The sequence below is a fragment of the Vanacampus margaritifer genome, chromosome 18 (assembly GCF_051991255.1).
Source record: "Vanacampus margaritifer isolate UIUO_Vmar chromosome 18, RoL_Vmar_1.0, whole genome shotgun sequence".
In the NCBI taxonomy this organism is placed as follows: Eukaryota; Metazoa; Chordata; class Actinopteri; order Syngnathiformes; family Syngnathidae; genus Vanacampus; species Vanacampus margaritifer.
The window spans coordinates 640,284-666,996 of record NC_135449.1 but is presented as its reverse complement, the minus strand read 5'-3'; the positions used below and the strand labels follow the sequence as shown (position 1 = coordinate 666,996).

Here is a 26,713-nt window from a genome sequence, read left to right as displayed (position 1 = left end):
GCTATGAATGTTGTAGTTGGCAACGTGGCCTTTGAACTTTGCACTGCGCTGGCTAGCGGACAAACAGCAGACGACGTGGACGGCAAACGCGAGACGATGACAGCGACGAGCGTGAGGAGCCGGCGAGGCAACGAGGAGGTGAAGAAGGAGGAAGAGGAAGGCAGCATGAAGGATCTGAAGAGGAAGGTGGAGGAGGTGGTGAAGGCGAGCAGCTGGTGGGAGCGGAGGGGCCTGGATTGCGCCATCCTGGCCGGCGCCTTCATTGTCTGCCTGCCAGCTGGTCGGTGACTCGTCCCGTCCTGGCGCTTCCTTACTTCCTCTTCTCTTTTTTCCTTCTTCCCCTTCCTTGATTCCTCCTCTTCTCTTTCGGGAGTCACCAATGTGGTGCTCACTGTGTGGGACATTGCGATTTTCTAGGAATGTTGTTGAAGTCATTTGAAAGCAAGCTCATTTGTTATTTTGTTGTTGTCCCTTTCAGTGTCCAATCCAGGACCAGAAAATCAAAACCCTTCCACAGTTTAGCTTTAGCCACATTAGCCACTGTGCTTCTTTCGACTCAAGCGGCAGGTAAACGAGATCAAATGTGGGAGTGTTTTGACATTCTTGACATGGATTGGTCACCTCTGCTTTTAAAAAGCTTGCTGATTCTTTCTTGTCCTTGTCCATTGTAACAAATCGCAGTATGGCGCCGCGCCACAAGGTGGCGCCTCCTTGTTTTTGCCAGCACTTCTTTTTTCCCGTCAGTGCACCTAATACGTATTTGATGCTGTTGCTGATGCTACTTGCATGCAGTATAGTACGCTTGATTGTGACGGGTCGTAGCACCAAGAAGCCTCTTTTTTTCCCTATTAATAAAGTAAGTTGCCTGTCGACTTCCGGCCCATCCTTTTTGCCCTCAATAATTTTTTTTACTCTCCATGGCTGACCAAGCATCGCTCGCGCGTTACACCATCATCCTTTTTCTTTCACTTTCCCCATCATCCTCTTTCCTGTTCCTTCTTCTTTCTTCCGCATGTTTGACTTCATCTTCACTTTTGTGGAACTTCAGTGAACGTGATTTCAACAAGTTATGTGTTGCTTGGTGTTTTGCGTGGCGCCGCCAACGTGTGCTCGCTCGCGCCTTTCAGGTTTCCTGCTGCTGCGTTGCTCCGATTGGTTGCGCTTCACGTGCGGGCTGCTGCTGATGGGCGTGGCCCACGCCGTCATCACGGTGAAAGGGAGCCACCTGGCCAGTCACGGCGCGCTCAGCCAATCGCCCGCCGCCAACCGATTCTGGGCCCTCTTCTTCATCGAGGTCACGTTCTTCGTTGTTAATGATGAAGATGATGATGATGGTCGTGTTGCGTTGAGTTTCTGCGTTTGTTGTTAGTCTTGATGCTCTTGCGCGGGGTTCTCAGCTGGTGTGTCGTGGTCGCGAGTAGAAAACCCGCCAACATTCTTATTTGGATATTAGCAGGAGAGTACAGAAGCATAGCAAGTTTCCACATGGAACAAATGTGGCAAACCACCGGAAAGCTGCCTCGTGCGTTCGCCACCAGTAAACAAATGCAGAGCAGCTCAGCCTCTGGCAAGCCGATATAAAAACAAGCAAAATGTTTTTGGCAGTACATCAAACTCCTTTGAAACGGCGGGTTTGAGAATATAACGTATAGTCAACATGTGATTGCAGGAACAGTTTTTGACCAAAACGTTGGCTTGCCATTTTGCAACAACCGGAAAATGCGCGCCAACACCTGACAACTTCCGTGTGTTGTATTTGTTGTCGTTGACGGCTGTTATGTAGACGATATTTCTTATGTTGTTTTGTTTGTTGATGACGGTGCGGCGCGCAGATCTGCGGCGCCTTCTCGGCGCGTGTGACGTCGTCGGCGCACGTGAAGTTGCACCACGCTCACACCAACGTGTTGGGCCTCGGCGACTCCAGCACGTGGAAGCTCCCGCGCCTCCCTCGCCTGCTCTACCTGTTCGTGGCGCCCTTGGCCATGCCCGTCATCACGCCCCTCGTCGCCCTGGGTCAGCGCGCCGCACTTTTCTGTGTTTGCCGTCGTTTGAGTTGCGCAATTGACGGACGTCTTGTTGCCGTCAGCCGAAGTGGGCGGCGCGTCGGCTGCGCTGGCGCTGAGGACGCTTCTTCTGATCCTGCTGGGCGTGGCTTCGCACTTGTGGCTGCTGCTGGCCGTGTCGGGCTTCCGCTCGCCGCTGGGCGCCGCGCTCTGCATGTTGGTCACCAGGGCCATGTTCTCTCTGCCGTTCATACACGTCAACATTTTCCAGGTGAGTCACCGGCCTGCTTGCTTGAAACATGAATGCAAAGGGAAAAAATAATAATAAAAATACAATGGAATGCATTGAGAAAAACAAAATATCTCTCAAGATATTGACACCAAGATAGATAAAACTCCAAATGAAACAACAAAGTTATAATATTACATGACAAACGTCAAAATGTTGAATAAATTGTCATAAGTTTTATTTAAATTGTTATTTTTTTTAGGAAACTCGAGTTGTGCTATTATAAAGCGGACAATTTTACAGGAATAAAATCAAAATATTAAATGAAAAGAGAAAATGAGTTCAAAAAATGTTTTAGATCACGTAAGCCGCTCTAAAACCAAAATTTCAAAATTTAAATATATAGCACATAAAAGTGAAAAATAAATAAATTAATACAAACTTAAAACCTTTTTTTTTTGGAAGATGTAAAGATGTGATGCAAACGTAGATTTTTTAAAAAATCCAACTCAAGTGGAGTAAATCAGTGATTCTTTTGCAGACCACTAGAGGGCGCCTCTTGGCACACTTGGATTTAAAAGATTTGCGTTGGAATTGCTCAGGATGGCCTTTTTCGAGACATTCCAGTTGAATGTCAAAAAATGATCATCATTATACAATATGTAAATAAGATGTTAACATCTTCCCCCTGATTGGTGGTTGTCGAGCCGTCTGTGTCTTGTGGCGGCCATGTTGAGTCTTCCAATCACTGGGAAGCAGAATTCACCAAACGCTGGCTGGTGTCAGAAGTTGCAATTGTATTTGAATCTGGCTAAAGTTTGTGCTTGTTTGTCAGCACATCGGCTTGTCCATGTTCAGCCGTTGGGCTCGGCCGGCGCGTCTGCTGCAAATGTCTCACGGCGTCCTCAACCTCCCGCGCAACGTCCTGCTGGACTGGACCTTCGGACACTCGCTCATCAGCTGCCACGTGGAGCACCACCTCTTCCCCTTCCTCTCCGACAACATGTGTCTCAAGGTAGCGTGCGTCGCCACGGCAACAGCAGCCGCATTTGATAGATAGAAGCCAGATGTCCTTTTGTTTGTTTGCGTGTTGATGATTTGTGACGTCCCGTGTCAGGTGAAACCTGTGGTGTGTCGCTACTTGTCCGATCGCAATTTCCCGTACCAGGAGGACGGCTACATTTCCCGCCTTCGTCTTTTCTTCCAGCAGTATCAGGAACTGATGGTCGTCGCCCCGCCCATCACCCAGCTGGTTGGCGTCCAGTGATGACGGGGCGAACCGTCCACATTTGATGCTCAATTGGACGTCACAGCTGAACAGTTGCAATGTTTGTCACTGGAAATGATTGGCGGGCAGACATTTGCGTTCAAAGGTCAAATTGGATTCTTCCAAATGAGAATTGGCTTGGCCAGCTACTTTGATGTCCGTGTCAAAGAATTGTTTGCATCAATGAAATGAAATTCTGTGATGAATGCATGCAATGACAAATACATTACAGGCATTTTAATTGACCAGTTGGAGGGACAAACGCCACCAAATTGCAACGCTCAGTAGGTGATTTGAAAGAATGTGGAAAATCCCCAGCTGTCGCTAAATGCAACATTCAGATCTGGAAACTGTTTAAAAAAAAATAAATAAGATGAAATAATTTTCTTTTTTGCTTTTTACTTCAAACGATTGATGTCACAACCACATGATGAATGAATAAAGTTTGTGTATTTGCTTTTTGTGTGCTGTGTGCGTGTCAATTTTCTTGTATTAAAGTATTTGTTTTTTTGTTTTTGTAGTTCCTACATGTGTTTGACAGGAAGTCAGAGCCTTCAGACAGGAAGTAGATTTGTCTTCCGTAACATCTCCGCGAGCAAGCGGGCGGGCTGGGCGGGGCACTTTTGTGCCGACTGTCTCTGCGCATGCGCGCACGCCTTCCACCTGAGTACGGGAATGTCAGCGGAGTGCAATCTTGTCAGCCGGTTCGGCAGCCGCTTTTGGGCTCCGCCCGCTTTTGCGGGAGGCGAGTGGGCCGGTCGGAGGGCTGAGCTCCCCTACTTTTGTGGCTGACGTCGTCGAGGTGTGGCCGCCTCGCGTCTCCTCGCCTCGTCTTGCGTCTCTTGGACTCGCAAGTCAGGAAGTGAGACGAGCCGGAGCTGCAGCAGCGACATGGAGCCCGCGCAAGATGTGCCCCAGCAGCGGCACGTGCTTCCTCAGCGAGACCCTCAAGAGGGCCACCAGGAAGACCCCCAAAGTGCCGTGGAAGGAAACCCCCAAGTGGAAGGAGCTCCTGACAAGGACTTGGGTGAGGAGCAAGAAAGTGCGAGCAAAGGCGGAAGCATTTCTTCCACATCCTTCATATCCATGTACTAGTGCACTCTTTATCGACTAGTACACAAAACTTTCAAACTAGTAGAGCACCGCTTTTTTAAAATTTGATCTTTTTCTTTTCTTTCTTACACGAAATGTTCTTTTCCGCTACTGTCAGTTTTGTAAAACTCGTAGAGCAAATAGTAGGACAACTACATGTTACCAGTGAGACAAAATTGTACACTAGTTGGCATCTAGTGTACAATTTTGCACACATACACAACTAATACACCATCAATCCTTACTGGTAAACGACAGTGTTGCACTAGTAGCATTACGAGTCCCAACTTGTTGGTGTTTGTCATGCAACAGTGGACCCTACGAGATGCTACTAGTGATTTTGCCTCACTTGTAACATGTCCTACTAGTTGTTGCATTTATTCAATTTGGTGCCTGCAATTGTTTACTAGTGCGGACAAAGAAGCTCCTAGTACGTGGCTAGACGCGAGCCACGCGTAGCAACGGCGTGTCACTGTTTGGGCAGGGAAGGAGAAGCAGGAGCAGCATGAGGAGGAGGAGGAGGAGGAGGAGGAGGAGGAGGAGGAGGTGTTGGACGAGGACGCGGTGGTGTGCGACTCGTGCATGGAGCGTCCGCGGCGCGCGCTCAAGTCCTGCCTGACGTGTTTGGTGTCGTACTGCGAGGAGCACCTGCGGCCGCACCTGGAGAAGGCCAAGTTCCACAACCACCGGCTGGTGGCGCCGCTGCGCGACATCGAGCGTCGCACCTGCGAGATCCACAAGTGGCCCCTGGAGATCTTCTGCCGCGCCGACGCCTGCTGCCTGTGCCGCGACTGCCTGGACGACGAGCACCGCGGACATCGCACCGTCCCCGTCGCGCAGGCGCGCGCACAGCTCGAGGCAGGTCGGCGCCGGCCGGCGCCGGATCATTCATGTCTCGGCAGGCGGCAAACTCCGGTGGTGGAAAGCCGCAGTCTTGCCTCTTTTACAGCGTTCCCTCCTCCGACACACCTGAATCCAATGATCAGGATCCTTTTCATGAGTCTGGTATGTCAAAGATGCAAGACTGCGGCCTTCCACCACCGGAGTTTGACGCCAGCCAATCATCGGTCGGCGAGTTTTAAAAAAAACAAGAATCAAGAATCTTTATTGACATCATGCAAGCATGACAAAATCAAAAGGCACATACAAACTAGACTACATAATAAATCATTAAAGAGTACCGACGAATTGTGCAAGTAGGCAAATATTGCAACATTTTGTTAGTGTGTAGCACAATGTGGGTCTTAAAAAACATCATCCGTTTAAAAAAAAAAAAACATAACCCATTCGAAACAGAGCAACATGGCTGTTTATTTACTGTATATCATTTTTTCTATTCTATTGTTCTATTATACGTATATTTTATATAGAAAAGTATTTATTTAAATTATTTTTTATATTGATTTATTCAAATATAATTGTATAGATTTTTTTGTGCTATTTTGCATATATTTTATATATTAATTTTATATAAAAAATTTTATTTGAATTATTTTGTAATTCTTTAAAAATATGTATTCATTTCAATATAATTGTAGACATTGTTCTGTTATACATTATATATTATATTTATTATTTTCATATAAAAATATTTCTTTAAATTATTTTTATTTAAAAAAATATTTCAATATAATTGTATAGATTTTTTATTATGTTATACATTATATATTTTATATATTAGTTTTATACCCCAAAATGTTTTAAATATAAATGTATAGATTTTTTTATTATATTATACATTATATATGATCATTTTATATAAAAAATATTTATTTAAATAATTTTTGTAATTTTGAAAAATATTTACTAATTTCAAAGTGTATACTAACGAAACTTTCCATGTAAGTATGCGCGATTGTGGCCGTTGGCTGGTTTCTTTTGGAGTCACGTGACGGCTTGGAACGTTTCAAGTCGGCTTGTTTACAAGTTTCACAAGGAAGGAAAGTTGAGGAAAATTGGCACAAAATGCAGAATATCGGCCAATCTGATTTAGCAGATCTACGAAAAGTCTAGCATCCATCGTGGGAGATTATGTTACAGAAAATCTGCTATAAGAAAAAAAAAAAAAGTATTTCAAGGAAAACAAAAGTTCACTATCAAATTGCAAACATTTTAATGTGGTCAACAATGAAATGTGACAAATGCTGAATTGCAACATTGTAACGTGGAACGTTTTGTCACACACGTTCGAAACGTGTTAAGTTTCACTTTTCAACGTGATCAGTTTGATGTTTGAATGTGAAGAGCTCAGTGGAACTTTCTGGCCTCTTCCCGATTGTTACATTGATTTTCAAGTTGATGGATTGGATGATTGGCTTTTTGTTTGCTTGATTGGTGGATTGTTAAATTGAGTGATTGGCATCAAGAAGCTTTTTGCTGACGCACGACACGAGTGACAAGATCAAGCTTCGGCTATTTGCGTCTCTTCGGGCAGTCGCTGACCTTCACGTAGTCGCCAATAACACGTGCACGCACACGCACGCACGTTGGCTTCAATGAGGAATGTGCTAAAGATTGTGACTGAGCCAGGATTGTTTCCACAAAGGGTGTCAAATGTGCGGGACACGCGCGTGCTAGTCAGGGATTCGCTTTCCTCCTTTGACTGTCCAAAAAATAGGAATGAAATACATAACGCTAACACGACTAAAATGTTCTGTTTACAAAAAAAATACATTTAGTCCCCAAAGTACAATTCAAGGAAACCAAAGGAAAATCACGTGGTCATCATGTCACCTCATATGCCCTAATGTGTGTGCGTGTGCGCCTCAGAGGGAGCTGAAGGAGAAAGGCGGCGAGATGAGCAAGACGGTGACGGCGGCGGAGAACGCCGTGGACAAGCTGCAGCTCAACATCGTCTCCATCCACAACTCGGTGACGGAGGTGCGCGCCGTCGTCCGCGCCCAGTTCCAGCAGCTGCGGGCGGCGGCGGAGAAGGCGGAGAGGGAGGTCAGCGACCTCCTGGAGGCCGAGGAGAAGCAGGCGCTGGGCCAGGCCGAGGGCATCCGCGCCCACCTGGAGCAAAGGTGCGGCGAGCTCAACAAGGCGCGCGCACACCTGGACAAGCTCTCGCGCAACAAGAACGACGTCGACTTCCTGCAGGTGGCGCGCACGCAAGATTTCGCAAAGCAAAAGTCACACACGCTTCGACAAATGGGACACTTTGGCGTCCCAGCAGAAGCAAAGAAAGAAAGACGGGCTCCATCCGGGAACTAACGATGCGTGCGTGTGTGCGTGCGTGCGTGCGTGTGCAGGAGTATTGCGAGTGGAAGGAGGAGGCGTCGGACATCTCGCTGCCCGGCGTCTACATCGGGCTGATGGACGGCCTGAAGTCGGTGAGCCGCGTGATCGCCGAGGCCACGCAGGAGCTGTGCCAGGCGCTGGCCACGTCCTACATGGACAGGGTCAAGGAGACGTGCAGCGCCGGTCAGTTGACGACTCGCCTCACATCGCCGCAAAACACTTCAAGGGGGAAATTGAACACAAACATTCAATTCAAAAGTGCTTCAACCAAAACACACACACAAAAACAAAACAAGATTTCCAAAAAAATCTCTTTTGGGGGATTTGAGAATCGGAACGAAATTGGGTCAAGAATGGTCCAACACAACTTTTTTTTTTTGAGTTATTTAACCCAAAAAGTTGGGTCAAATTAAATTCATTGGGTGTTGTGCGGGTTATTCATTTGACCCATCTTTCTGGGGTACCATTTAGCCCATTAAATTGAATTGGGTCACAAATCAACCGACCCATAAAGTTGGGTCAAATGAATAACCCACAAATCAACCCTTTGGGTTGGGTTATTCGTTTGACCCAGCTTTTTTTGGGTTAGTTGACTAACCCAATTGAATTCGGTACAAAAATGAACCCAACTTTTCAAGGTATTTTGCCCCAAATGTTGGGTCAAATGAAATGAATAACCCAGAAATAAATCAACCCAATTTGGGGGTTGTTTTGCGGGTTATTCATTTAACCTTGGGTTGGTTTGTGGATTATTCACTTGACCCATTTTTTTTTGGGTTAATTAAATAATCCCAAAAAGTTGGGTCAGTCCCTTTTTGACCCAATTTGGGTTCATTTGAACCCCAACTGTTGATAGAGTGTACGTCCACGCCATGGAAATTCGTGTGCAGTGATTTGGACCCAAGCGATGATTCCCGACGCAGCTTGAAGCTCCGCAGGCGTGTTCTTACACGTGTGGAATGTTGCGCCTGCATGTCAGGGACCACACTCAGGTGTGGAGCGTCACCCCTGTCCAAAAATGTCTCGTCGTTGGGCTGAAAAACCATCGGAACCCGCCGGAGCATTTTGCCATAAGAAAGTCAGGTCGCGCAAACGTTTGCAAAAGGTTGAAACGAGGCGAGTCGACTCTCGTTGCTTGTTGAAGACCAACGTTTTGAAGTCACGACGACAACTTTTGGATTGAAGGTTCAACATTTTCACTAAAGAAAAACAGTCTCCGTTCAACTTGCGTTGGCTTTCCAAGACTCAAAGCAACTTTTTGGGTCCAGATTTGTAACGATCATGCGAAACCCTAAACGGCATCAGAATGAAAACGTTGTCAGTACAGTATTTGTGGAAAAAAATATTGTAACTTTGCAAAAACAAATTCAGCACTTTAGGGAAGAAAATATGTCATGTTATGAAAATAGTCATTATTTTGCAATAAATAAAAGTGGAAAAATATTTGGGGATAAATAGAATTATTATTATGATATAATATCAATGTTTAAAGAAAGTCATATTTGAACAGGTGAATTTAAAAAATACAACTTTTAATCTGGAAAAGAAACTATGACGATATTTCTCACAAAAATTTGAATGTATTATCATAATAATGGCCTTAAAAAAAAAAGAGTCTGTATTGTTTTGTGGATGTGAGCTGTTGCCATGTGAACGTGCTGGTTGTGTGAAGGACGACTTATTTGCTTTTCAGACAAGGTCGGAATCAAGACGACGGTCCAGGCCATCGTTGTGGCCAGACAGCACATGAGCCTTCCCGAGCCGGTCACGCGGGACGACTTCCTCAAGTGTAAGTGTGCCAAAAGACACAAACGTTGGTGCTCTCTAATGGTGTCAACGACAAAAATACGGAACCAGGTGGCACCGTTACGTCATTACCTGACTTGTTCTTTTTGGACATTTTCATCAGTCATGAACCCGAGCAGAGGTGGCAAATCCAGGTCCAGAAAGTAAACACCCTGCCATACTTTGGCTTTAGCCGTTGATGCTAGCTAGCTAGCTAGCTAGCTCCCTAGCAGGTAAACGAGCACCATGGGAGCTAGCTAGGGAGCTAGCTAGCTAGCACCTGGGGCTAAAAGCAAACTGGGGTAGGGTTTTTACTTTCTGGAATTGGATTTACTACCTCTGAACCCGAGCAGCCTGTCTGATGTCAAATTCCATCTAAGTTATTGTATGAAATGAATCCATCTGGTCAAACGCATTTTGGTCGCGGGGCACATCATATTTTTGGATTCCCTCAGAGGGTCGTGATGATGGTGAAAAATCAGATTGATAAATATAAATAAATACATAATAATAAAAATTATATATAATTTAAAAAAAAATTGTAATAAAATAAAAAGTAATATAAAATAATAAAAAATAAATCACTAAACATTTTGTCAACTCATATTTTCCCTTCAAGACTGCAGTGCAGTGGGTTACCAACAAATTGAATTTGAAAGAAGCTTTGGAAAACTGTGCCTCGGGATTTACTCGATTAACTGTGTACCTGTTCCAAGTCAAGAGTCGATGGGCCGCAACTGGCCCCGGGCCGTAGTTTGGGCACCACTACCATCACGGGACATGGAATGAAAGCAAAAAGATAATCACGCAAAACTTTTGTAACTCTCAAAACAGCCTTTGACCAAAATCGGGTGAAAAGAGCGTCATGTGTTTTTGTGCGAGGTAGACGGCATTTCGGTGAGTTTCGACGCGGACACGGCTCACGTCTTCCTGCGCCTGACGGAAGACAACCGCAAGGTGACCAACACCACGCCCTGGCAGCATCCCTACCCCGACCTCCCCGAGCGCTTCCAGGACTGGCGGCAGGTGCTGGCGGTGGAGAGCTTCTACCTGGGCCGCCATTACTTCGAGGCGGACATCGGCGGCGAGGGCACGCACGTGGGCCTGACCTACAAGAGCATCCAGCGCAAAGGCGACGACAGCAGCGGTTGCATCACCGCCAACAACTTCTCCTGGTGCCTGCACTGGAACGGACGCACCTTCTCGGCCTGGCACAGCGGCGTGGAGACGCCCCTCAGCGTGGGAAAGTTCACGCGAGTCGGTCTGTATGAAAGAGCGTTCGTGTCGTGTACAAACTGGAAGCAATTTGAACCTGGAGTCTTTTGACAGTGTACTAAACGTGTCCCTTCAGGCGTGTACGTGGACTCGGCCGGCGGCCTCCTGGCCTTCTACGGCGTGGACGAAACCATGACGCTCATCCACCGCTACGAGGCCGAGTTCCTGGAGCCGCTCTATCCCGCCTTCTGGTTGCCCAAGAAGGAGAACGTGGTGGTTTTGGTGCCGCCCGGCGAGCCCTTGCCCCTCAAGAGCCCCTCTCCGCCCACGTCCCCCGCAAACGGCGTCCCTCCTCCGTAAAGGCTACGAAGCGTCGGCTGGCGTCCGGGAAGCTTCCCGCCTCACGTGTCACTTGTGACCCGGCAGGAAGTGTTCGTCTATTTATATCCTCCACACACACTTCCTGCATCTCTCCATGGAATTGCGGAGAATGAGAATTCCTGCTCAAACCTTGAGATACTTCAAGGACAAACAAATCAAATATACATTATGATCAGGGTTCACATGACAATGACACATTTAGCCTACATACGTGTTTGACATAAACTTACATGAACTTGGCATGATCTTATTAAAAAGTTTACACTCTCAAATGGATTTTTTATTTTTTTTAGAAAAACAGCTCAACCTAGCGTTTACTGACTGAAGATAATTCAAATAAAATGATACAGTTTGGGCGTTGTGTTTTTTTATTTTATTATTATTAAATGAAAGCACTTAATTTCAACACGTACTAAACAGATGTGACAAAAAGAGCACAGTAATAACGACTTATTTCTGGATTTGACAACGTATTAAGTATTTTGGTGTGCGCGTGTTTGCATTGTCGTCCGTTGGGCCAATGACATGGGCACGCTCGGGTCACGTGAGCACGCCGGCGTCCAGTGTCTGTAAACTTGTAACCAGGAAGTGTTAGCTCGGCTGGCAACATGCTAACAGACAACATACAATTTCGCGTGTGCTTTTAATGAAATCGGGTGTTAAAAAACGATCACGTTTAGTTTGTCTTGTCAATCGTCACTCCTACGCCTAATGCGCTCGTCACGTGACTTTGCACGCACGAGTCACGTGAGCATGCCGACCGGTGACGTGTCCACAGACTAGCATGTAAGCAGGAAGCGTTGGCTCGAGCTTCGATATGCTAACAGGCGTAAGTGAACCTTTCAATGTTTACAAAGGAAACTTTTCGTTCCTTTTCAATAACAAGCGATGTTTAGAACATGTTGAAAAGAATTTCCTGCTCACCGAGTGTGACGTTTAACATGATAGAAAAAGATAGTTAGCTAATGTTTGTAACAAAGCTTGTTTTGTTGTTAAATGCCTGGTACATATCAGTATCATACATTTGTAGAATTTAGCTTTAGAAAAAATGTTTGCAATCGTTTTTTTTAAGAACACGCTTGCATTGTATCAGTATGCACTATAAACACAATCATTTAGACGTTCAACTCGGGGCTTTGTTAGTCTTTATTACGACAAAGGAGAAAAGCGATGGAATTGGAAACAACGCGAAAGTGCATTTAGAACGCTGTGAAGTTGTCACGCAGAAAAGCTGATGATTTGTGTCTTCCGTCCTCGTCGCTCTCTCAGGAGAACAACGATGAAGATGTTGCTCTCTTTGACGCCGAGGAGGACGCCGGACAAAGAGTGGCCAAGAAGAAAAACCTCAAGTCAGTCAAGTTGCCTAGTCAAAAAGATGGAGTGGTGTTTAACATGATGATGATGATGATGATGATGATGGCGATGATGGCGCTCTTCGCAGGCATCCGGTGGCATCCTTCTTCCACCTGTTCTTCAGGGTTGGCGCCATCTTGGTCTACTTGGTGTGTGAGGCTCTGAGCAATGACTCCATCGGTGGCATGGTGGCCATCATCCTTCTGCTGTCCTGTGACTTCTGGACCGTCAAGGTGGGCGTGCCAGTCTGTGCCAGTCTGTGCCAGTCTATGGCTGCCTGCTGCCCACATGCACGTGAGCATGTCTGTGGCCATTCTGTGTGTTTTTTGGGGATAGGCCGATTAGCGTCCAGGCAGCATTTTGACACGTAGTTCAGCCTTTTTCAAAAACAAAACTGATTGCTGAAAATAGATCAGTTTAGTTTAACACTGTGTGAACTAAAGGGGACTTTTTATTAGAAATTTCAGTCCAATTTCTCCCAACTCTTTTTTTTTTTTTGGGGGGGGGGGGGGGGGTGAAGGTAAGTGAAACGTGAACATTAAATTTCTATAGAAATTTGGCTTATTTTACTTTCGTAAACTTTAGGGAGTTGTTAGTTTTTTTTATTAAGTTTTCATTTAACTTTAAAGACATGCTACTGAGCCAGAGAGCTTCCCTTTTGCACTTTGTGATAGATTTATTGTGTTCAAGATAAAAAAAAAAAAAAATGTGTTGAAAAAATCAGAGGTCTTAAAAACAAGTTTGTATTATTCAAAATTGTAACACCATCTTTTGCGTCCTTATTGTAAATGAATATTGCCTGCAAATAGCAGTAACATTGACACTAATAATAACTGGTATCGACCTAAAAAAAAAAATTGCTCTACATATTGTGTGTGTGCGTGCACGTGAGCCGGTTTTGCCAGCTCGCGTGCCAATAACATTGGCGGTCAGTCACATGTGGCGCCTTTCCGCTGTTGTGCTGGTGCAGAATATCAGCGGGCGTTTGATGGTGGCACTGCGCTGGTGGAACAAAGTGGACGACGACGGCCAAAGCCACTGGGTGTTCGAGTCGCGCAAGGTGAGGTGACGCCACGCCGGCGCCATCGCACGGCCGCCGCGTGCCTTCAAAGCTGCTGACAAAATGTTTTTGCTTTTGTTCAGGGGCCGAGGAAAAGACAAAGTTCCAACTCGGAATCTCGCATCTTCTGGCTGGGTTTGATCGTGTGCCCGCTCGTGTGGGTGGTGTTCGCCTTCAGCGCCCTCGTTCGGATCAACATTAAGTGGCTGGTGAGGCTGCTGCGGGCCGGGGGGGCGTTCTTCTTCTTCTTCTTCTTTTTAGTATTATTATTTTAGGAATGATTACCTCAGCAACGCATCCCCCCCCCAAATACAACAAACTGATTGACAAGGAATGGTCTGCCAAAAGTCCCATATTTACACAAATAGATTTGACATCATTTTCTGTCCACACCATCCCCATTTAAAAAAAATACAAATATGTTGACTGATTCAAACCATTTCAACTTTGATTTGTACAGCTGCTCATTCCCATCCCTAGAACTTTTCACATTTTAAAAACACATTTATCTTCTGTATTCATTTGATATTAGAGCATTGAAGGAATTTTCTTTACATGAAGGAGTCGGACAAAGGTTGCAATAGTTGACCTGGCCACGAATCCTTTGCAAGTGCGGCTTTCGGACTTGCAGGAGTCAGGCGGCCCATTCAAAATGTGCCCGACTTTTTAGTTGAATTGTTGTTCTGGTGGTGTACGTGATGGGAATGTGTTTGTCTGGCGTGCAGCCTGTGGTGCTGATGGGGCTGGTGCTGCAAGGGGCGAACCTCTACGGATACGTCAGGTGTAAAGTGGGAGGGAGGACGGAATTCAAAAATATGGCCACCAACTACTTCGGCAGGCAGTTCCTCAAACAGGTGATTTGATTCTTTTGTTTCATCGATTGATTGATTCAAAGGTTGTTGTTTTTTTGTCTGCTTGATGTGGCCCGTGTTTTTGTGTTTTCCTCCTCAGACTTTGTCCAAAGAGGAGGAATCTTAAAGAGTGGCGGCTCTTTAAAGTTCATTTCATCACAAACGGAACGCACGTTATCATTTGATTTCCAGTTTTTTTTTTCCAGTTGTTGCTTTGTGTTACTTGTCTTCTTGAAATGATCTTGGGTGAAGAACATTGTTGTGTTTTGTTTCCTCTTGACTCCAATGCTTCAGTTTGTAGGGTTACGTAAAATAAATATAAATTATTATAATAATTATTACATTAATAAAACAATTTTTGTGTACATACATACATACATTCATGAACTTGATTATTTATACAAATCATAGTAATGCAGTCAAACGTGTTTAAACAGGCATTAAATAAAATAAATTGAGTTTTGGTGAATTTATGATTAATCCGTAGCACTTGCGACCCCATGTGGAGGAATTGGTAACTGCTGACGCGTGACGTACACCGAAAATGAATTTAGATCTTATTTGGGCCATTTTTGCTCATTCTGCCACTAAACCACAGAATAAAATCTATTTGGCCAATTAAAAAAAAAACTTGATTCAACATGAGTGCAACGCATCCTGTCGGAAGAAAATGTATTGCGCTTTCAAAATAAGAGTGTATCAGAAACCAACGCTATACAGAACGTGAATATAAATGCCTCCTAGCTGATAATATTGCGCTTTCAAAATAAAGAGTGTATCGGAAAGCAACGCTATACAGGACGTGAATATAAATGCCTCCTAGCTGATAATAAATTCTGTCAGTTACAGTTGAAATCAGCAATTGTTTGACAAACAAGTTCATTCGCGTACCTTCCTTTTCGTGGAAATGTGTTTTACTTTGAAGTCGTACCCGGAAGCGTCTGAAGCTACAGCTAGCTCGAGCAGCCTATCCTCTCGCGACGCAACCTTCGGACCAAATAATGAATTTGGTCATCCAAGTGGGCTAGTTTGTTGCTTTTCAATCGGCAGGTGGGCGTCCTTTGACGGCGGCTTGTTGCCAAGATGATTCCCACCGAAGACGCGTCCGCCAGGAAGACAGAAATCGAGGAGAAACTCAAGCAGGTCGCGCGAGTTTACAAATTGAAACTGTGAAGGCTTTCACTGTTGTTGTTGGAATTGTGTGATTTTCCTCTGCTCGCTTTCATTTCACAAGCAAAACTAACGTGACCACTCGTGTCTTCTTGTACAGGAACAAGAGACTCTAGCATTCATCCGTGAGAACCTGGAGAAGAGTGATCAGCTGACCAATGGGATGGTCAGACACACACACACACACACACCGAGCAAATTGCTTTTTTGTGTGCTTGGTCTTGAAATAATAAAGTGGTAGCGCTGTCCTGTTTGCGTAGACTTGTTGATCCTTGGCATATTTTGCCCAACGTGTGCGTCGGACATGTTTTGAGTGACCACACCTGTGACCTGTGTTTGCTGGTGACGGTGTGTCAGGTGTCCATCCTGTCGTCGTTCGAGAGCCGGCTGATGCAGCTGGAGAACTCCATCATTCCCGTCCACAAGCAGACGGAGAACCTGCAGCGTCTGCAGGACAACGTGGACAAGACCCTGTCCTGCATGGACCACGTCATCAGCTACTACCACGTGGCCAAGGACACGGACCGCATCGTCAGGGAGGGGTGAGGAGTGCCGGGTGGCGGTGGCGGGTGTTGGCTTAACAGAGGTGGGTGCCCGTCCCGACGCTGTGCCGTTTGCACTCCAGACCGACGGGCCGCCTGGACGAGTATCTGGCGTGCATCGCCAAGATCCAGAAGGCCGTGGAGTACTTCCAGGACAACAATCCCGACAGCCCCGAGCTCAACACGGTGGTACGACTCGCCGCTCGCGCTTTCAGACGCTTTTCTCATGGAATCCCGCTTGACGGCACGCCAACCTTTTTCTTTTGAAAGTGTGTCTCCGCTCCCTAACAAGACGACTAAGACTAAGACTAAGACTAAAACTAAAACGTTATAGCAAAAATGTTCTCTGTTTACATTTTTGCCAGTAATGATCATACAAGAGCTTTTGGGCTTCATTTGAAATGTATTGCAATTTATTGCACAATACTTATTGTGCACTTGACAAATGCTCCATTAAAAAAAAAAAATCTAATTTAAGCTGTTGAATAAAAACAGAATAAAAAAAAAGTCAAAATGGAATCAAAATACTATAATGAAAAATCCCAAAGTGATCATAACCTTAAACCTTTACATACGTGGTTTGCCGTTCACAATGTCCCCTAGTGCAGTAAAAGTATTGCTTTGGTGCCATCCTGTGGCAAAGAACACCGTTGGAGTGAATTGATGAGCTTGAGTGGGACAAAAGTAGTGCTTTGCTGTCATTGTATGTTACGTTGCTGCCCAGGAACTATGTTGAGGAAAGTTGATGAGCTCCATGTAGACAAAATTGTGGCTTTGCTGCCAAATTGAGTTGCTTTGCAAATTTGGCTACAGTATAGGCTCCTCCCCTGCCTTCGACCAATAGCGAGACAGCACTGAAGTTTGCCAGCCGTCTACGGTGGGAAAAAAAATGGCAGTTGCTGTTTGAAGGGCGTACGTGCCGGCGCAGCTTTTGCGCGGCGGGTTGGAATGTTTCTTAAACTGCGATGTCGCCGCAGAAAGGACTTTTCGAGAAGGGCAAGGAGCTCCTGGAGGCGGAGTTTCGCAGCCTCCTGACCCGCTACAGCAAGCCGGTGCCGCCCGTCCTCATCCTGGACGCCATCGGCGCGGCCGACGACGAACTGGACGTCCAGGAGGACGTGGTGCTGGAGCACCTGCCGCAAGCCGTCCTCCACGACATCATCTGCATCGGCGGCTGGCTGGTGGAATACGGACGCAATCAAGGTCTCGCACGCACGCTCGGGCCTTCGATCGCTCCAAATCTCAACCCTGGACGCATGTTTCATCCTGGGGTTTTGGGCTCACATCTGAAATATGAAATTGAAAAATGGACAGAAGGGTTGATTGTGTTTGTGGAATCTGAATGCTCCATTTTAAAAGAACATCTAATAACAAAAAAAGTAGCCCAAAAAAAAGGTGATTTTCGATTGCCAGTTGAAAATAGGAATGGAGTGAAATGAATGACATGCAGATTAAGCCAAAAGTTCAAATATATATAACAAATAATCAGTAATTTTTCCATTTATTGATTTTTATTTAAGAAAAATTTCATACTGAATATGAAAAGAAGTCATGATTGTGCTACGGTCCATTTTCCACTTTGTCCACTTTCCAAGTTTGGCATTTGGGTTACATTTCCAAAAAGCAAGGAAATCATGGTGAGTTTTTTTCCCCCCTGCTCTCCGTCTGGCAGATTTCATGACGGTCTACTTCCAAATCCGCTCCAGTCAGCTGGATCGTTCCATCAAAGGTCTAAAGGAGCACTTTCGCAAGAACAGCGCGTCCTCGGGCGTCCTCTACTCGCCCGCTGTCCAGGCCAAGCGCAAAGACACGCCCACCAAGAGGGTTCCCAAGAGGCCCGGTAAGACGTCTCCTCTCGCTGGTTAGCCTCTTGCTACCATATGGCGACCATATTGGATGTGGCGGGGTAGGCTGTGCATTTTCCGTATGTTGTTATCAATGTGTGTCCATGTCAGTGTGTCCTAGCCGTTACGCCAAAGCAGATCGTCTCGTTGCCACGGAGACAGCCGTCGGCCACCTAATTGAGGCACAGGAAGGAGGGGGTTAAGGGGGGGACACTAACGTGCAGAAGCAGGAGGATCCAAAGTACTGGCGGTATAGGTACCCGCTGTAAGTACTGAAGAGTGAATACTTTTAGCAGCGGTCTGGAGGAAAAAAAGTTCTTGAAAGTCCCTAATAGTTTCATGGAAGCATTCATTGATATTTTTGCCCACCACCAGGAAAGACTTCACAATAGTTGACATTTTTGTGCTAGTAACGAACGCTACAAGTGCGGCACATGGCAACTAGCTTATAACGTCATCGGTCAACCCGTGCAAGTATTTGGCGACCTCAATTGACGTGAAATGAGCACCCGCCGGTCCGCTATGCCACATCCAATATGGCGTCAACGCTGATGTCGTGTACTTGTGATACGCGCGATACGGCGCGTTATTAACCCTTGGCTTGCCTCTCTCAAGTTTGTGTTCCTGACACTTGTCTCTTGTGAGGAGACCACCTCAGTCGTCATGGTGACGACGACGCTGCATGCGTGTGCGTGCGTGCATGCGTGCATGAATTGAACAAAAACGACATTCAACCCTCGCCTGCCAGATCGTGAAATCCAAATTTAGCCTTGCGGCTCTTCAGTGTTGTGCCACACAACATGTGGTTTAGCGCTGAGCTGCACCGGAAGACAGAAAAGGCAGATAAGGTCCTCAATGAAGCTACGGTAATAGTTGTCAACAAATGTTATCGTATGTTTTCATAATTGATTGATTTGTTGAGCATTTAAAAAAAAAAAAATTGTATGAATTTTATTTCTGAACAAAAACTCAAGATATGGAAGAGTGTGTCTGCTTGAAATGATGTCTTGTTTTGATTGATGGGATGGAAAGTCCAAAATGTGTTTTTATGATCCGATTGCTGGGCAGATGAAGCGATGTTTATTTTCGTGGTAAGTGTGGAACGTCTCGCGCACGGCAAACGAGGCGAGGGTTGACTGTAGAAATGGTGAGCGTGCGTTGGTGTTCGGTGGCATGCGCCCTCTGGTGGTCTTTGGTGGTCTCTCACTGGGCGGCTGTGCTTTCTCTACTTGCTCTTCTTCCTTCTGGCTGTCGGGACCCTCCTGACCTTGCTGACCTTCCTCCTCCTCCTCCTCCTCCTGCTCTTGGGGTCCCAGGGACCATTCGCAAGGCTCAGAACCTTCTGAAACAGTACTCACAGCATGGGCTGGATGGCAAAAAGGGGGGGTCCAACCTGGCACCTCTGGAAGGTAACCGGCGCACGTCTTCTTTATCTTCTTCTCGTGGTGTGACGGTCACAACAGCGTTGATGCGGACGGCAGACTTGGGACTGGGGACTTGGACCTTAGACTTGAGACTTGGACTTGAGCCCCTTTGGCCTTCTCGTTACGATTGTCGCATTGAGATTCGGTGCCAGTCCGAGAAGAGACACAATTTCCTTTCCTTCATCATCTCTTCCTTGTCCTCTTCCTGCTCCTCCTCCTCTTCTCCTTCCTGTCCTTCCCACTATTCCTCCTCCTCTTGTTCTTCTTCATCTTATTGTTGCACCACCTTTTCTTCCTCTATTGGTTTATCTACTGTTGTTGTTCCTCCTCTTCCTCGTTCCTCACGCATGTCGTCTGTGGTTGTGCTTGCGGTAAGTGGAGGTGAAAGGGGCTCTGGTGGTGCGGCCGAGCTGTTGTGACCTGCGTTCACCACAACCCCCCCCCCCCCCTTACGGCTGGGTGCTCGGTGGTGGGCCAGTGTGGAGTTTAGCTTTGCCCCTCCCCCAAGGGCCTCGTCTTGGCACTGCGGTCTGACGAGGTCCGTCTCAGCAGGTTTCGATCACGACCCGCGGGTCAGACTCATCTCTGAGGCTCTGGCCGACAAGCACGGTGGCCCCCCAGGTGAGTCCCCCCGCCCCCACCCGTGCCCAGCCTTTCTCTATCGGACAGACTTTAGCATAAGACACACACGGGGGCAAACGTTGGACCTCCAGGGACACTTGACACTTTCGCATGATAACAAAATTCAACGGTTTCGTGGAGAAGAAGTCAAAATTATTTGTTCTCATTTTTAATTTTATGATTTCATTTTAATCATTGCAATTAAACAATGATTTCAAATGTAACAAATAAATACATTCACAACAAACACATTTTTTACACTAACTATAATTATTCAGCTGAATGAATAGAAAATACTTCAAATTGAATTATATTTTTTTGTCAGAATAATACAATAATTTATTTGTAGCAGTAAATGCCCCAATGAATATTCATATTTCACTCACAGAAATCCTTTTTTTAATTTTTTTTTTAAAATCAAATAATTTCAATAGAATTGAATAATGGATCGTAATTAATTGCGTGTTGCACGAATGACTAAAAAATAAACAAGATGAAGTCAAAACAATGAGACAAGTTTGAAATAATATTCAACCATTTAAGGATCATAGTTTGTGTAATATTTAAATTTTATTAATGCTATATTATTACAAATGATACGTTTTGCTCCGAAAGCAGCTGCCTTCGTCGTGTCACGCGTGTTCATCACGCGCGTGCGTGTGCTCGGCAGGCAAGGACGACGGTCTGGACGCGGAGATGGACGCGTACGTGCACTGCATCAGCGCCTTCGTCAAGCTGGCGCAGAGCGAGTACGCGCTCCTCAGCGAGGTCATCCCCGAGCACCACCAGAAGAAAACCTTCGACTCGCTCATTCAGGTGACGGCGCCTCGCACGCCAACGCCACATCTTTTCCGGATGTTTAAACGCGAACGCGTGGGCGCCGCTCGTGCAGGAGGCGCTGGACAACGTGATGCTGGAGGGCGACAACATCGTGGGCGCCGCCCGCCGCGCCATCTTGCGCCACGACTACTCGGCCGTGCTCGCCATCTTCCCCGTCCTCAGGCACCTGAAGATCAACAAGGCCGACTTTGACGCCACACTGCAGGTAGGCGGCGGCGGGTGGGCGGGTCGGTCTGTGGCGCTGACCGTCTTCCCGTTTGTCTGTCGAGGGTACGGCGGCGAGCACCAAGAACAAGCTGCCGGCGCTCATCACGTCCATGGAGAGCATCGGCGCCAAAGCGCTCGAGGAGTTCGCCGACAGCATCAAGGCACGAAGGCGCCTTCCTTGCCTCTTCATCATCATCATCCTCATCCTCTAATCCTTCCTCTCCCGTTCCTCGTCTTCCTTCTGGGTCCTCCTCTTCACGGTGTCGTGTGTGCGTGTCCTCAGAACGATCCCGACAAGGAGTACAACATGCCCAAGGACGGCACCGTGCACGAGCTGACCAGCAACGTAAGCGCAACGTTTTTGGCGTCCACCGGCTGACGTCCACTTCCTGTCTGACTCTGTGGCTCCCCCCGCAGGCCATCCTCTTCCTGCAACAGCTGCTGGACTTCCACGAGACGGCGGGAGCCATGCTGGCCTCACAAGGTATGTGTTAGCATTAGCATGGTAGCATCAAGGTATGCGTTAGCATTAGCATGTTAGCATCCGCCCTCTGCTGCCCCCGTGCGGACCCAACCTCCACAAAATCTCTCGTCCTCATTTCCACTTCCTGCTTGCCGCATGCCACTTCCTGTCCTCCGCCCGCTGCTGATGTTTCTACTTCCTGTACACTAACATCTCCTTCTTCTTCTTCTTCTGGACTATCGGGTCGGGTGCTTCCCCTTTTAGTCCTGGGGGACACTTACAATATCCCTTTAGACCCGCGAGGTAAGCACGCCCCCCCAGAGGCCTTTTTTGCTTCTGCAGCAACGGCAAATGAGGGGACGGCTCGTTACCATGGCAACCGCCACACTCACGCTGCCTTTGTGTTTTCCCAGAGTCCACTTCTTCGTCCAGCAGCTACACGTCGGACTTCAACAAGCGCCTCCTCAGCACGTATATCTGTACGTACGCACGCACGAATTGACATGCGCGCGCACACGCGGCCTGACGGGCGTGTTTGTGTGTTCAGGTAAAGTTCTGGGCAACCTTCAGCTGAACCTGCTCAGCAAGTCCAAAGTGTACGAGGATTCGGCTCTCAGCGCCATCTTCCTGCACAACAACTACAACTACATCCTCAAGTCTCTCGAGAAGTCCGCACACGCACACGCACGCGCACGCGTCACGTGACCGAGCACATGTGTTAATGCGTGCGTGTGCGTAGATCGGAGCTGATCCAGTTGGTGACGGTGACGCAGAAGCGGGCCGAGAGTTCCTACCGAGAACTCATCGAGCAACAAATACACGTTTACCAACGCAGGTACTCTTCATCCTCCTCTTCCTCCTTTTCTTCTTTCCTGCCGAAGCCGCCGGCAATTTGTCCCCTTTTTTTTTTTCAGTTGGCTGAAAGTGACGGAGCACCTGACGGAGCGCAACCTTCCCGCCTTCCAACCCGGCGCCAAGGTCAGGCTCGCCAAATATCTCAATATGGCCCGGGATGCGTTGTCATGGCAACCCACTCTGTTTCCTTTCAGCTCAAGGACAAAGAACGGCAGGTCATCAAGGACAAGTTCAAGGTCAGAGCACCGAGCGGACTGGTGCGTGCGTGCGTGCGTGCGTGTGTGACGGTGGCGTGCGCGTGTGTCAGGGCTTCAACGAGGGCCTGGAGGAGTTGTGCAAGATCCAGAAGGGTTGGGCCGTCCCCGACAAGGAGCAGCGAGACTTCATCCGACTGGCTCAGAAGAGAGCCGTCACGCACGCCTACATCGGCTTCCTGCACAGGTACGCACACACAAAACTAACAACTACGGCCAGAAAGTGCGGGAACATTTGTACGAATTCCTTACAAAGGCACTTGACAAGTTGATGTGTTTTTCTGTGATCGGTTGTTAATATTTCATGAGTTGCACGAAGCACATCAAGACCCGAAGTCCATTTCTTGCCACGTACGTCAACACGCGCTCGATGACATCACAAATCTTTTGCTTCGACTTACAATTGGATCTTGGTCATAAGGCAGTCCAAGGGATTGGCCCCTCCCTCCGATGGTCCGCCCGCAAATGTTTGATTGGGGAACTGACAAACGTGCCGTCCATATGAAAATGATGATGGCTGCTTTTGCAGTCGGTGACGCCTTGTGCAAGAAAATGGCTGACTTTTTAAAAAACACTTTATTGCTAACTCTTTACGTGCGTTCTTTACAATCTTTTCCTGACTTTTGTCAATGTGAACTTTTTGTGCTTGCAGATGCGCCAACCTGCCGTTCACCAAGAACCCGGAGAAGTACCACAAGTACCGTCCGGAAGAGGTGGAGAACATGATCGACCGGCTCTTCGACACGTCGGCTTGAGGGATTGATTTTTTGCGCCGTCAATAAATCAGCAAGCTGTCACAAAGTGTCCCTTGCATATTTGATATTTTCCTGCAAAAGGGATATTTTACATGGTTTAGTAAATTAGAAAAACATATTTACAGATTGAGACCGTTGGGGGGAAAAAAACAAAAAAACAATGTTTTAACAATCTTTTCTTTGTTTTTCCAATGACCCCTCCAGACCCAAATCCTTTTTGTGATTTATTTTCAAAGAACAGATTGTGTGTGCAATGCTCACCACTAGGTGGCAGAAACGCTCCATCCAAAACAGGTGCACGTTTCGCCTTCACCTGTGGAGGACCAGGAGTGGCAAAATGAGCCACAAAAACGTCTTAATTAAATCTATGATCAAATGCGTCGTCAAGTATTCAATTATTACAGCACTGCGCAAGGTGTTTGTTTGTGTGACGTCGATGTGAACACAACGCACGCGTCACACACGTGACGTCAGCACGACCCACTTTAATCCCAGCAGAATCCGAGGAGGGGTTGACGAGGAGAAGCGGCAGCTGTATGACGTCAGATTACTGTCTATACAGCAGCCCAGCGTGGACAAGGTGCGAAGCATCACGTGTTTTCTTTTTCTCTCTTATTTTACACTTTTGATGTTTTTTTCTTCTTCTTCTTCTTCTTCGTATTACATTGAAGGAAAAACCGCGGTCGTTAATTAGCCACTAAAGGAACAACAGGTTTAAAAAACACAAAACTAAAGCCGAAGAGGTGACCTCGTCCCTTGGCGCCCCCCTCTGGCAGGAAGAGGAACTTGGCCGTCGCTGTGCGCACCTGCGTTTGGGAAATGGGAACAAACAGGATCTGAAAGTCCAACAACATCCTCTGAAGATACGCTCAACGATGCACACACAAGTACTTCAAAATAAACACACACAGAGACAGAAAATTCCCATCCATTCATCTTTTTCATCACTTCCTGCTTCCTTCCGTCACAAAAATAGTCAACAACAGCTAAAAATCCTGAGTCAGCTACTTGTCACTGCTGGGAAGTTTTCAAGAGCAGCAAAATGATGGCTGGATGGATGTTCTGTGGCCCAAGGCTGGAATTCTGCATTTCAACACCAGAACAGTTTCGTCACTTGGATGACAAAGGGAAAGCGGCTCTCAAACCAAATGTTTTACGCCAAGTAGGCTATGACCCCCCCCCCCCCCCCCCAAAAAAAAATCACTCTAAAAAAAGTCCCACCATAATACATAATAATACAAAAGTTTTTTTCAACAGTAAGGCCAAGTCAAGCCAAGGTTTTAGTCGTAGAAAAAGCAGTCACTGTACTTGGGTTCAATACAACTGAACTGTTACAGGAAGTTGATGACTTGAATGTGCGTGCTTAGACATCCTGCACACAGCTTGTAACATTTAGAGTATGTGTCACTTTTTGTTTGCAATTCACTTCCTGTACGCTGTGGTGAAAAGAAGATTCACACGCTCATTGTAGCCCAAAAACCACAACAGAGACAACAAGATTGACAAGATAAATTTGAATGGCTAATGAATGGCTAACTGATGACACGTGCTAATGCTAATGGCTAACTGATGACACATAGGAAGAATATTAGTGGCTACCTGAAGTCACCACTGTGTACTGTATATAAATATTCATTTGGTGAAGGCCTGCTTGGAAACAAAGTGTATGTGTGTGCGCACCACACTTTGTTTTGTTGGTCTGCAAATAGCCTGGCAGCGGAGGCCACCTGTCTCCATTTTGAAACGTTAGACCAGCGACTTAAAACATCATCATTTGTTTTGGGATCAAACTAAAGCATTGCAGCTATTATACTCGGGAGGGGAGGGGTGGGGTGGGGGGTGGCTCCAGATTTGGGATGTACACACAGGAAATAGATGTTTGACACAGGAAGTGGATGTTTGGCCCTAAGGAACCTGTAACTTAAAGGAGCTCAGATGAACTATTAAGGTTAAAGAATGACCTTTAAACTTTGATGTCTGTTTAGGACTTCATCGAGACAGTTCCTCAACAAGAAAAACTAAACTAATAGCAAAAATTCAAAACCAAAATAAGAACAAAAGTCTGAGCAAGACCAAATAACAAAACTGGAACAGCAGCAACATGAACACTCTTATTTTGAAAGGCCCGTGACGAATGCGAACGTAAATGTACACTTTATTTTTTCCCTCCATACTTGACGACGTGAAACGAATCTGTGCAGTAAAGTTAGCGAGGAGCTAATTGCTAATTGAAAGTGAAAAATGAAAGAAAAAGAGCTTTCTGAGGAGTTTTTGAACCGTGAAGGAGCTATTTTTGAGTTTTTCACTCTGTCCTTACTTTGGTGACATACACTTTGCTAAGTGGAACTTGGTGAGTTTTGACTGGTATTTTTCTTTTATGCAACAAACATGTTATCATATTTTACTGGTCAAATGATGAGAAAGAAGCTAAGGTGTTGTTTTAAGTTAAAAAGATGGCTGTAAATGGCGATTTTGTGTTCAATTGAATGCGGGATGGGACGTAGTACATTATTTTTTTGTACCCAACCGCCATTTTGGAACTGCGTCATTTTAATTGTATCGATTTCACTCGACGTACAAACGTTTATTTGTATTTTAAGCTACCAGATGTACTAATTGGGTTATTTATGCATATTTTATTCTTATGATAGGCTATTAAGGTTTGACTGAGAAACCTGTGAACAAATCGCGGAGTTGGAGGAAGAAGATGGCGAGCCCCAAACCCGCCAACCGCCAACCGCCAACCGCTTGAACTGTGCCTCACGCTCCGCGGAGCGTTTTGTCCTTTCTTCCAACCTGGTAGGATCTTTCCGTTTTTCTCTGCTACACAGCAGTGGCCTCTCAAAGACTCCGGATTTAATATTGTGGACAATCAAAAAGGAGAACACCAACATTTGGAACTCGAGACATTGAATATTGAACTCATTGAGTTTTTTGCTGAATGGTTTTGAGTTGTGCATCGTGTCACTATTTTTTTTGTCAACCACATCAATAATGCTGTTATTGTAACATTGATTTGGTTTGAATTATTCTAGTCCGGCCCACTTGAGGTCAATTTAGGTCAAAGTGACCCATCAATTCAAACGAGTTTGAAACCAAAACGTCACCCAGAAGCGAGTACGTCGCTACGTTGATGGCGGCGTGCACACGCAAAATGCGTGAGGGCGGAGCCCGTCTCAAGTGGCCCCCTTGATGAAAGCGTTACAACGGCACTTCTACAAACGAAACAAAAAAAATATGCAAGATATCAGATCAAGATTGC

General features: G+C 46.3%; 4 protein-coding genes and 1 long non-coding RNA gene across 15 annotated transcripts; all 5 read left to right on the top strand.

Annotated features, from left to right (window-relative positions):
* The first annotated feature begins 18 nt into the window (after window positions 1–18).
* fads6 (fatty acid desaturase 6) lies at window positions 19–3,962 on the top strand. The gene is made up of 6 exons (XM_077550061.1): window positions 19–280; window positions 1,128–1,294; window positions 1,833–2,013; window positions 2,087–2,274; window positions 3,068–3,247; window positions 3,350–3,962. The coding sequence occupies exons 1-6, from the start codon at window positions 97–99 to the stop codon at window positions 3,497–3,499; spliced, it is 1,050 nt and encodes a 349-aa protein (XP_077406187.1). The 5' UTR covers window positions 19–96; the 3' UTR covers window positions 3,500–3,962.
* A 155-nt stretch (window positions 3,963–4,117) lies between these two features.
* Window positions 4,118–11,567, top strand: trim16 (tripartite motif containing 16). Of its 3 annotated transcripts, none has more exons than XM_077550057.1 (7): window positions 4,118–4,526; window positions 5,081–5,453; window positions 7,361–7,690; window positions 7,843–8,014; window positions 9,525–9,620; window positions 10,503–10,877; window positions 10,968–11,567. In XM_077550057.1, the coding sequence occupies exons 1-7, from the start codon at window positions 4,407–4,409 to the stop codon at window positions 11,323–11,325; spliced, it is 1,824 nt and encodes a 607-aa protein (XP_077406183.1). In that variant the 5' UTR covers window positions 4,118–4,406; the 3' UTR covers window positions 11,326–11,567. The 3 variants fall into 3 exon arrangements, with proteins under 3 accessions (XP_077406183.1, XP_077406182.1, XP_077406184.1); XM_077550056.1 differs by having other exon boundaries at window positions 5,076–5,453; XM_077550058.1 differs by having other exon boundaries at window positions 4,119–4,526; window positions 5,076–5,449.
* A 288-nt stretch (window positions 11,568–11,855) lies between these two features.
* tvp23b (trans-golgi network vesicle protein 23 homolog B (S. cerevisiae)) lies at window positions 11,856–14,849 on the top strand. The gene is made up of 7 exons (XM_077550757.1): window positions 11,856–12,041; window positions 12,482–12,561; window positions 12,654–12,798; window positions 13,536–13,625; window positions 13,709–13,834; window positions 14,351–14,479; window positions 14,577–14,849. Exons 1-7 carry the CDS (start codon window positions 12,030–12,032, stop codon window positions 14,601–14,603), a joined length of 609 nt encoding a protein of 202 aa, XP_077406883.1. The 5' UTR covers window positions 11,856–12,029; the 3' UTR covers window positions 14,604–14,849.
* Window positions 14,850–15,006: 157 nt separating this feature from the next.
* On the top strand, window positions 15,007–23,497 carry exoc7 (exocyst complex component 7). Of its 9 annotated transcripts, XM_077550748.1 has the most exons (21): window positions 15,007–15,619; window positions 15,747–15,812; window positions 16,004–16,188; window positions 16,272–16,377; window positions 17,166–17,391; window positions 17,861–18,028; window positions 19,349–19,441; window positions 20,009–20,077; window positions 20,748–20,893; window positions 20,970–21,122; window positions 21,187–21,285; window positions 21,408–21,470; window positions 21,542–21,608; window positions 21,852–21,890; window positions 22,001–22,066; window positions 22,135–22,255; window positions 22,327–22,422; window positions 22,502–22,565; window positions 22,637–22,678; window positions 22,750–22,883; window positions 23,349–23,497. In XM_077550748.1, exons 1-21 carry the CDS (start codon window positions 15,560–15,562, stop codon window positions 23,449–23,451), a joined length of 2,166 nt encoding a protein of 721 aa, XP_077406874.1. In that variant the 5' UTR covers window positions 15,007–15,559; the 3' UTR covers window positions 23,452–23,497. The 9 variants fall into 9 exon arrangements, with proteins under 9 accessions (XP_077406874.1, XP_077406878.1, XP_077406877.1 ...); XM_077550752.1 differs by lacking the exon at window positions 19,349–19,441; XM_077550751.1 differs by lacking the exon at window positions 19,349–19,441 and having other exon boundaries at window positions 20,006–20,077.
* A 1,888-nt stretch (window positions 23,498–25,385) lies between these two features.
* Window positions 25,386–26,466, top strand: LOC144038736 (uncharacterized). The gene is made up of 2 exons (XR_013289275.1): window positions 25,386–25,801; window positions 26,103–26,466. It is a non-coding gene; the product is annotated as an uncharacterized LOC144038736 (long non-coding RNA).
* Window positions 26,467–26,713: the final 247 nt, after the last annotated feature.

Coding starts and splice junctions, on each gene's coding strand:
- fads6 (XM_077550061.1), top strand. CDS start 97: ATGACAGCGACGAGCGTGAGGAGCCGGCGAGGCAACGAGGAGGTGAAG. Junction 2,014..2,086: donor CACGCCCCTCGTCGCCCTGG/GTCAGCGCGCCG, acceptor TGTTGCCGTCAG/CCGAAGTGGGCGGCGCGTCG. Junction 3,248..3,349: donor CCGACAACATGTGTCTCAAG/GTAGCGTGCGTC, acceptor GTCCCGTGTCAG/GTGAAACCTGTGGTGTGTCG.
- trim16 (XM_077550056.1), top strand. CDS start 4,391: ATGGAGCCCGCGCAAGATGTGCCCCAGCAGCGGCACGTGCTTCCTCAG. Junction 5,454..7,360: donor GCGCGCACAGCTCGAGGCAG/GTCGGCGCCGGC, acceptor TGTGCGCCTCAG/AGGGAGCTGAAGGAGAAAGG. Junction 9,621..10,502: donor GCGGGACGACTTCCTCAAGT/GTAAGTGTGCCA, acceptor TGTGCGAGGTAG/ACGGCATTTCGGTGAGTTTC.
- tvp23b (XM_077550757.1), top strand. Junction 12,799..13,535: donor GTGACTTCTGGACCGTCAAG/GTGGGCGTGCCA, acceptor GTGCTGGTGCAG/AATATCAGCGGGCGTTTGAT. Junction 14,480..14,576: donor GCAGGCAGTTCCTCAAACAG/GTGATTTGATTC, acceptor TTTCCTCCTCAG/ACTTTGTCCAAAGAGGAGGA.
- exoc7 (XM_077550748.1), top strand. CDS start 15,560: ATGATTCCCACCGAAGACGCGTCCGCCAGGAAGACAGAAATCGAGGAG. Junction 22,566..22,636: donor CCTTCCAACCCGGCGCCAAG/GTCAGGCTCGCC, acceptor GTTTCCTTTCAG/CTCAAGGACAAAGAACGGCA. Junction 22,884..23,348: donor TACATCGGCTTCCTGCACAG/GTACGCACACAC, acceptor TTGTGCTTGCAG/ATGCGCCAACCTGCCGTTCA.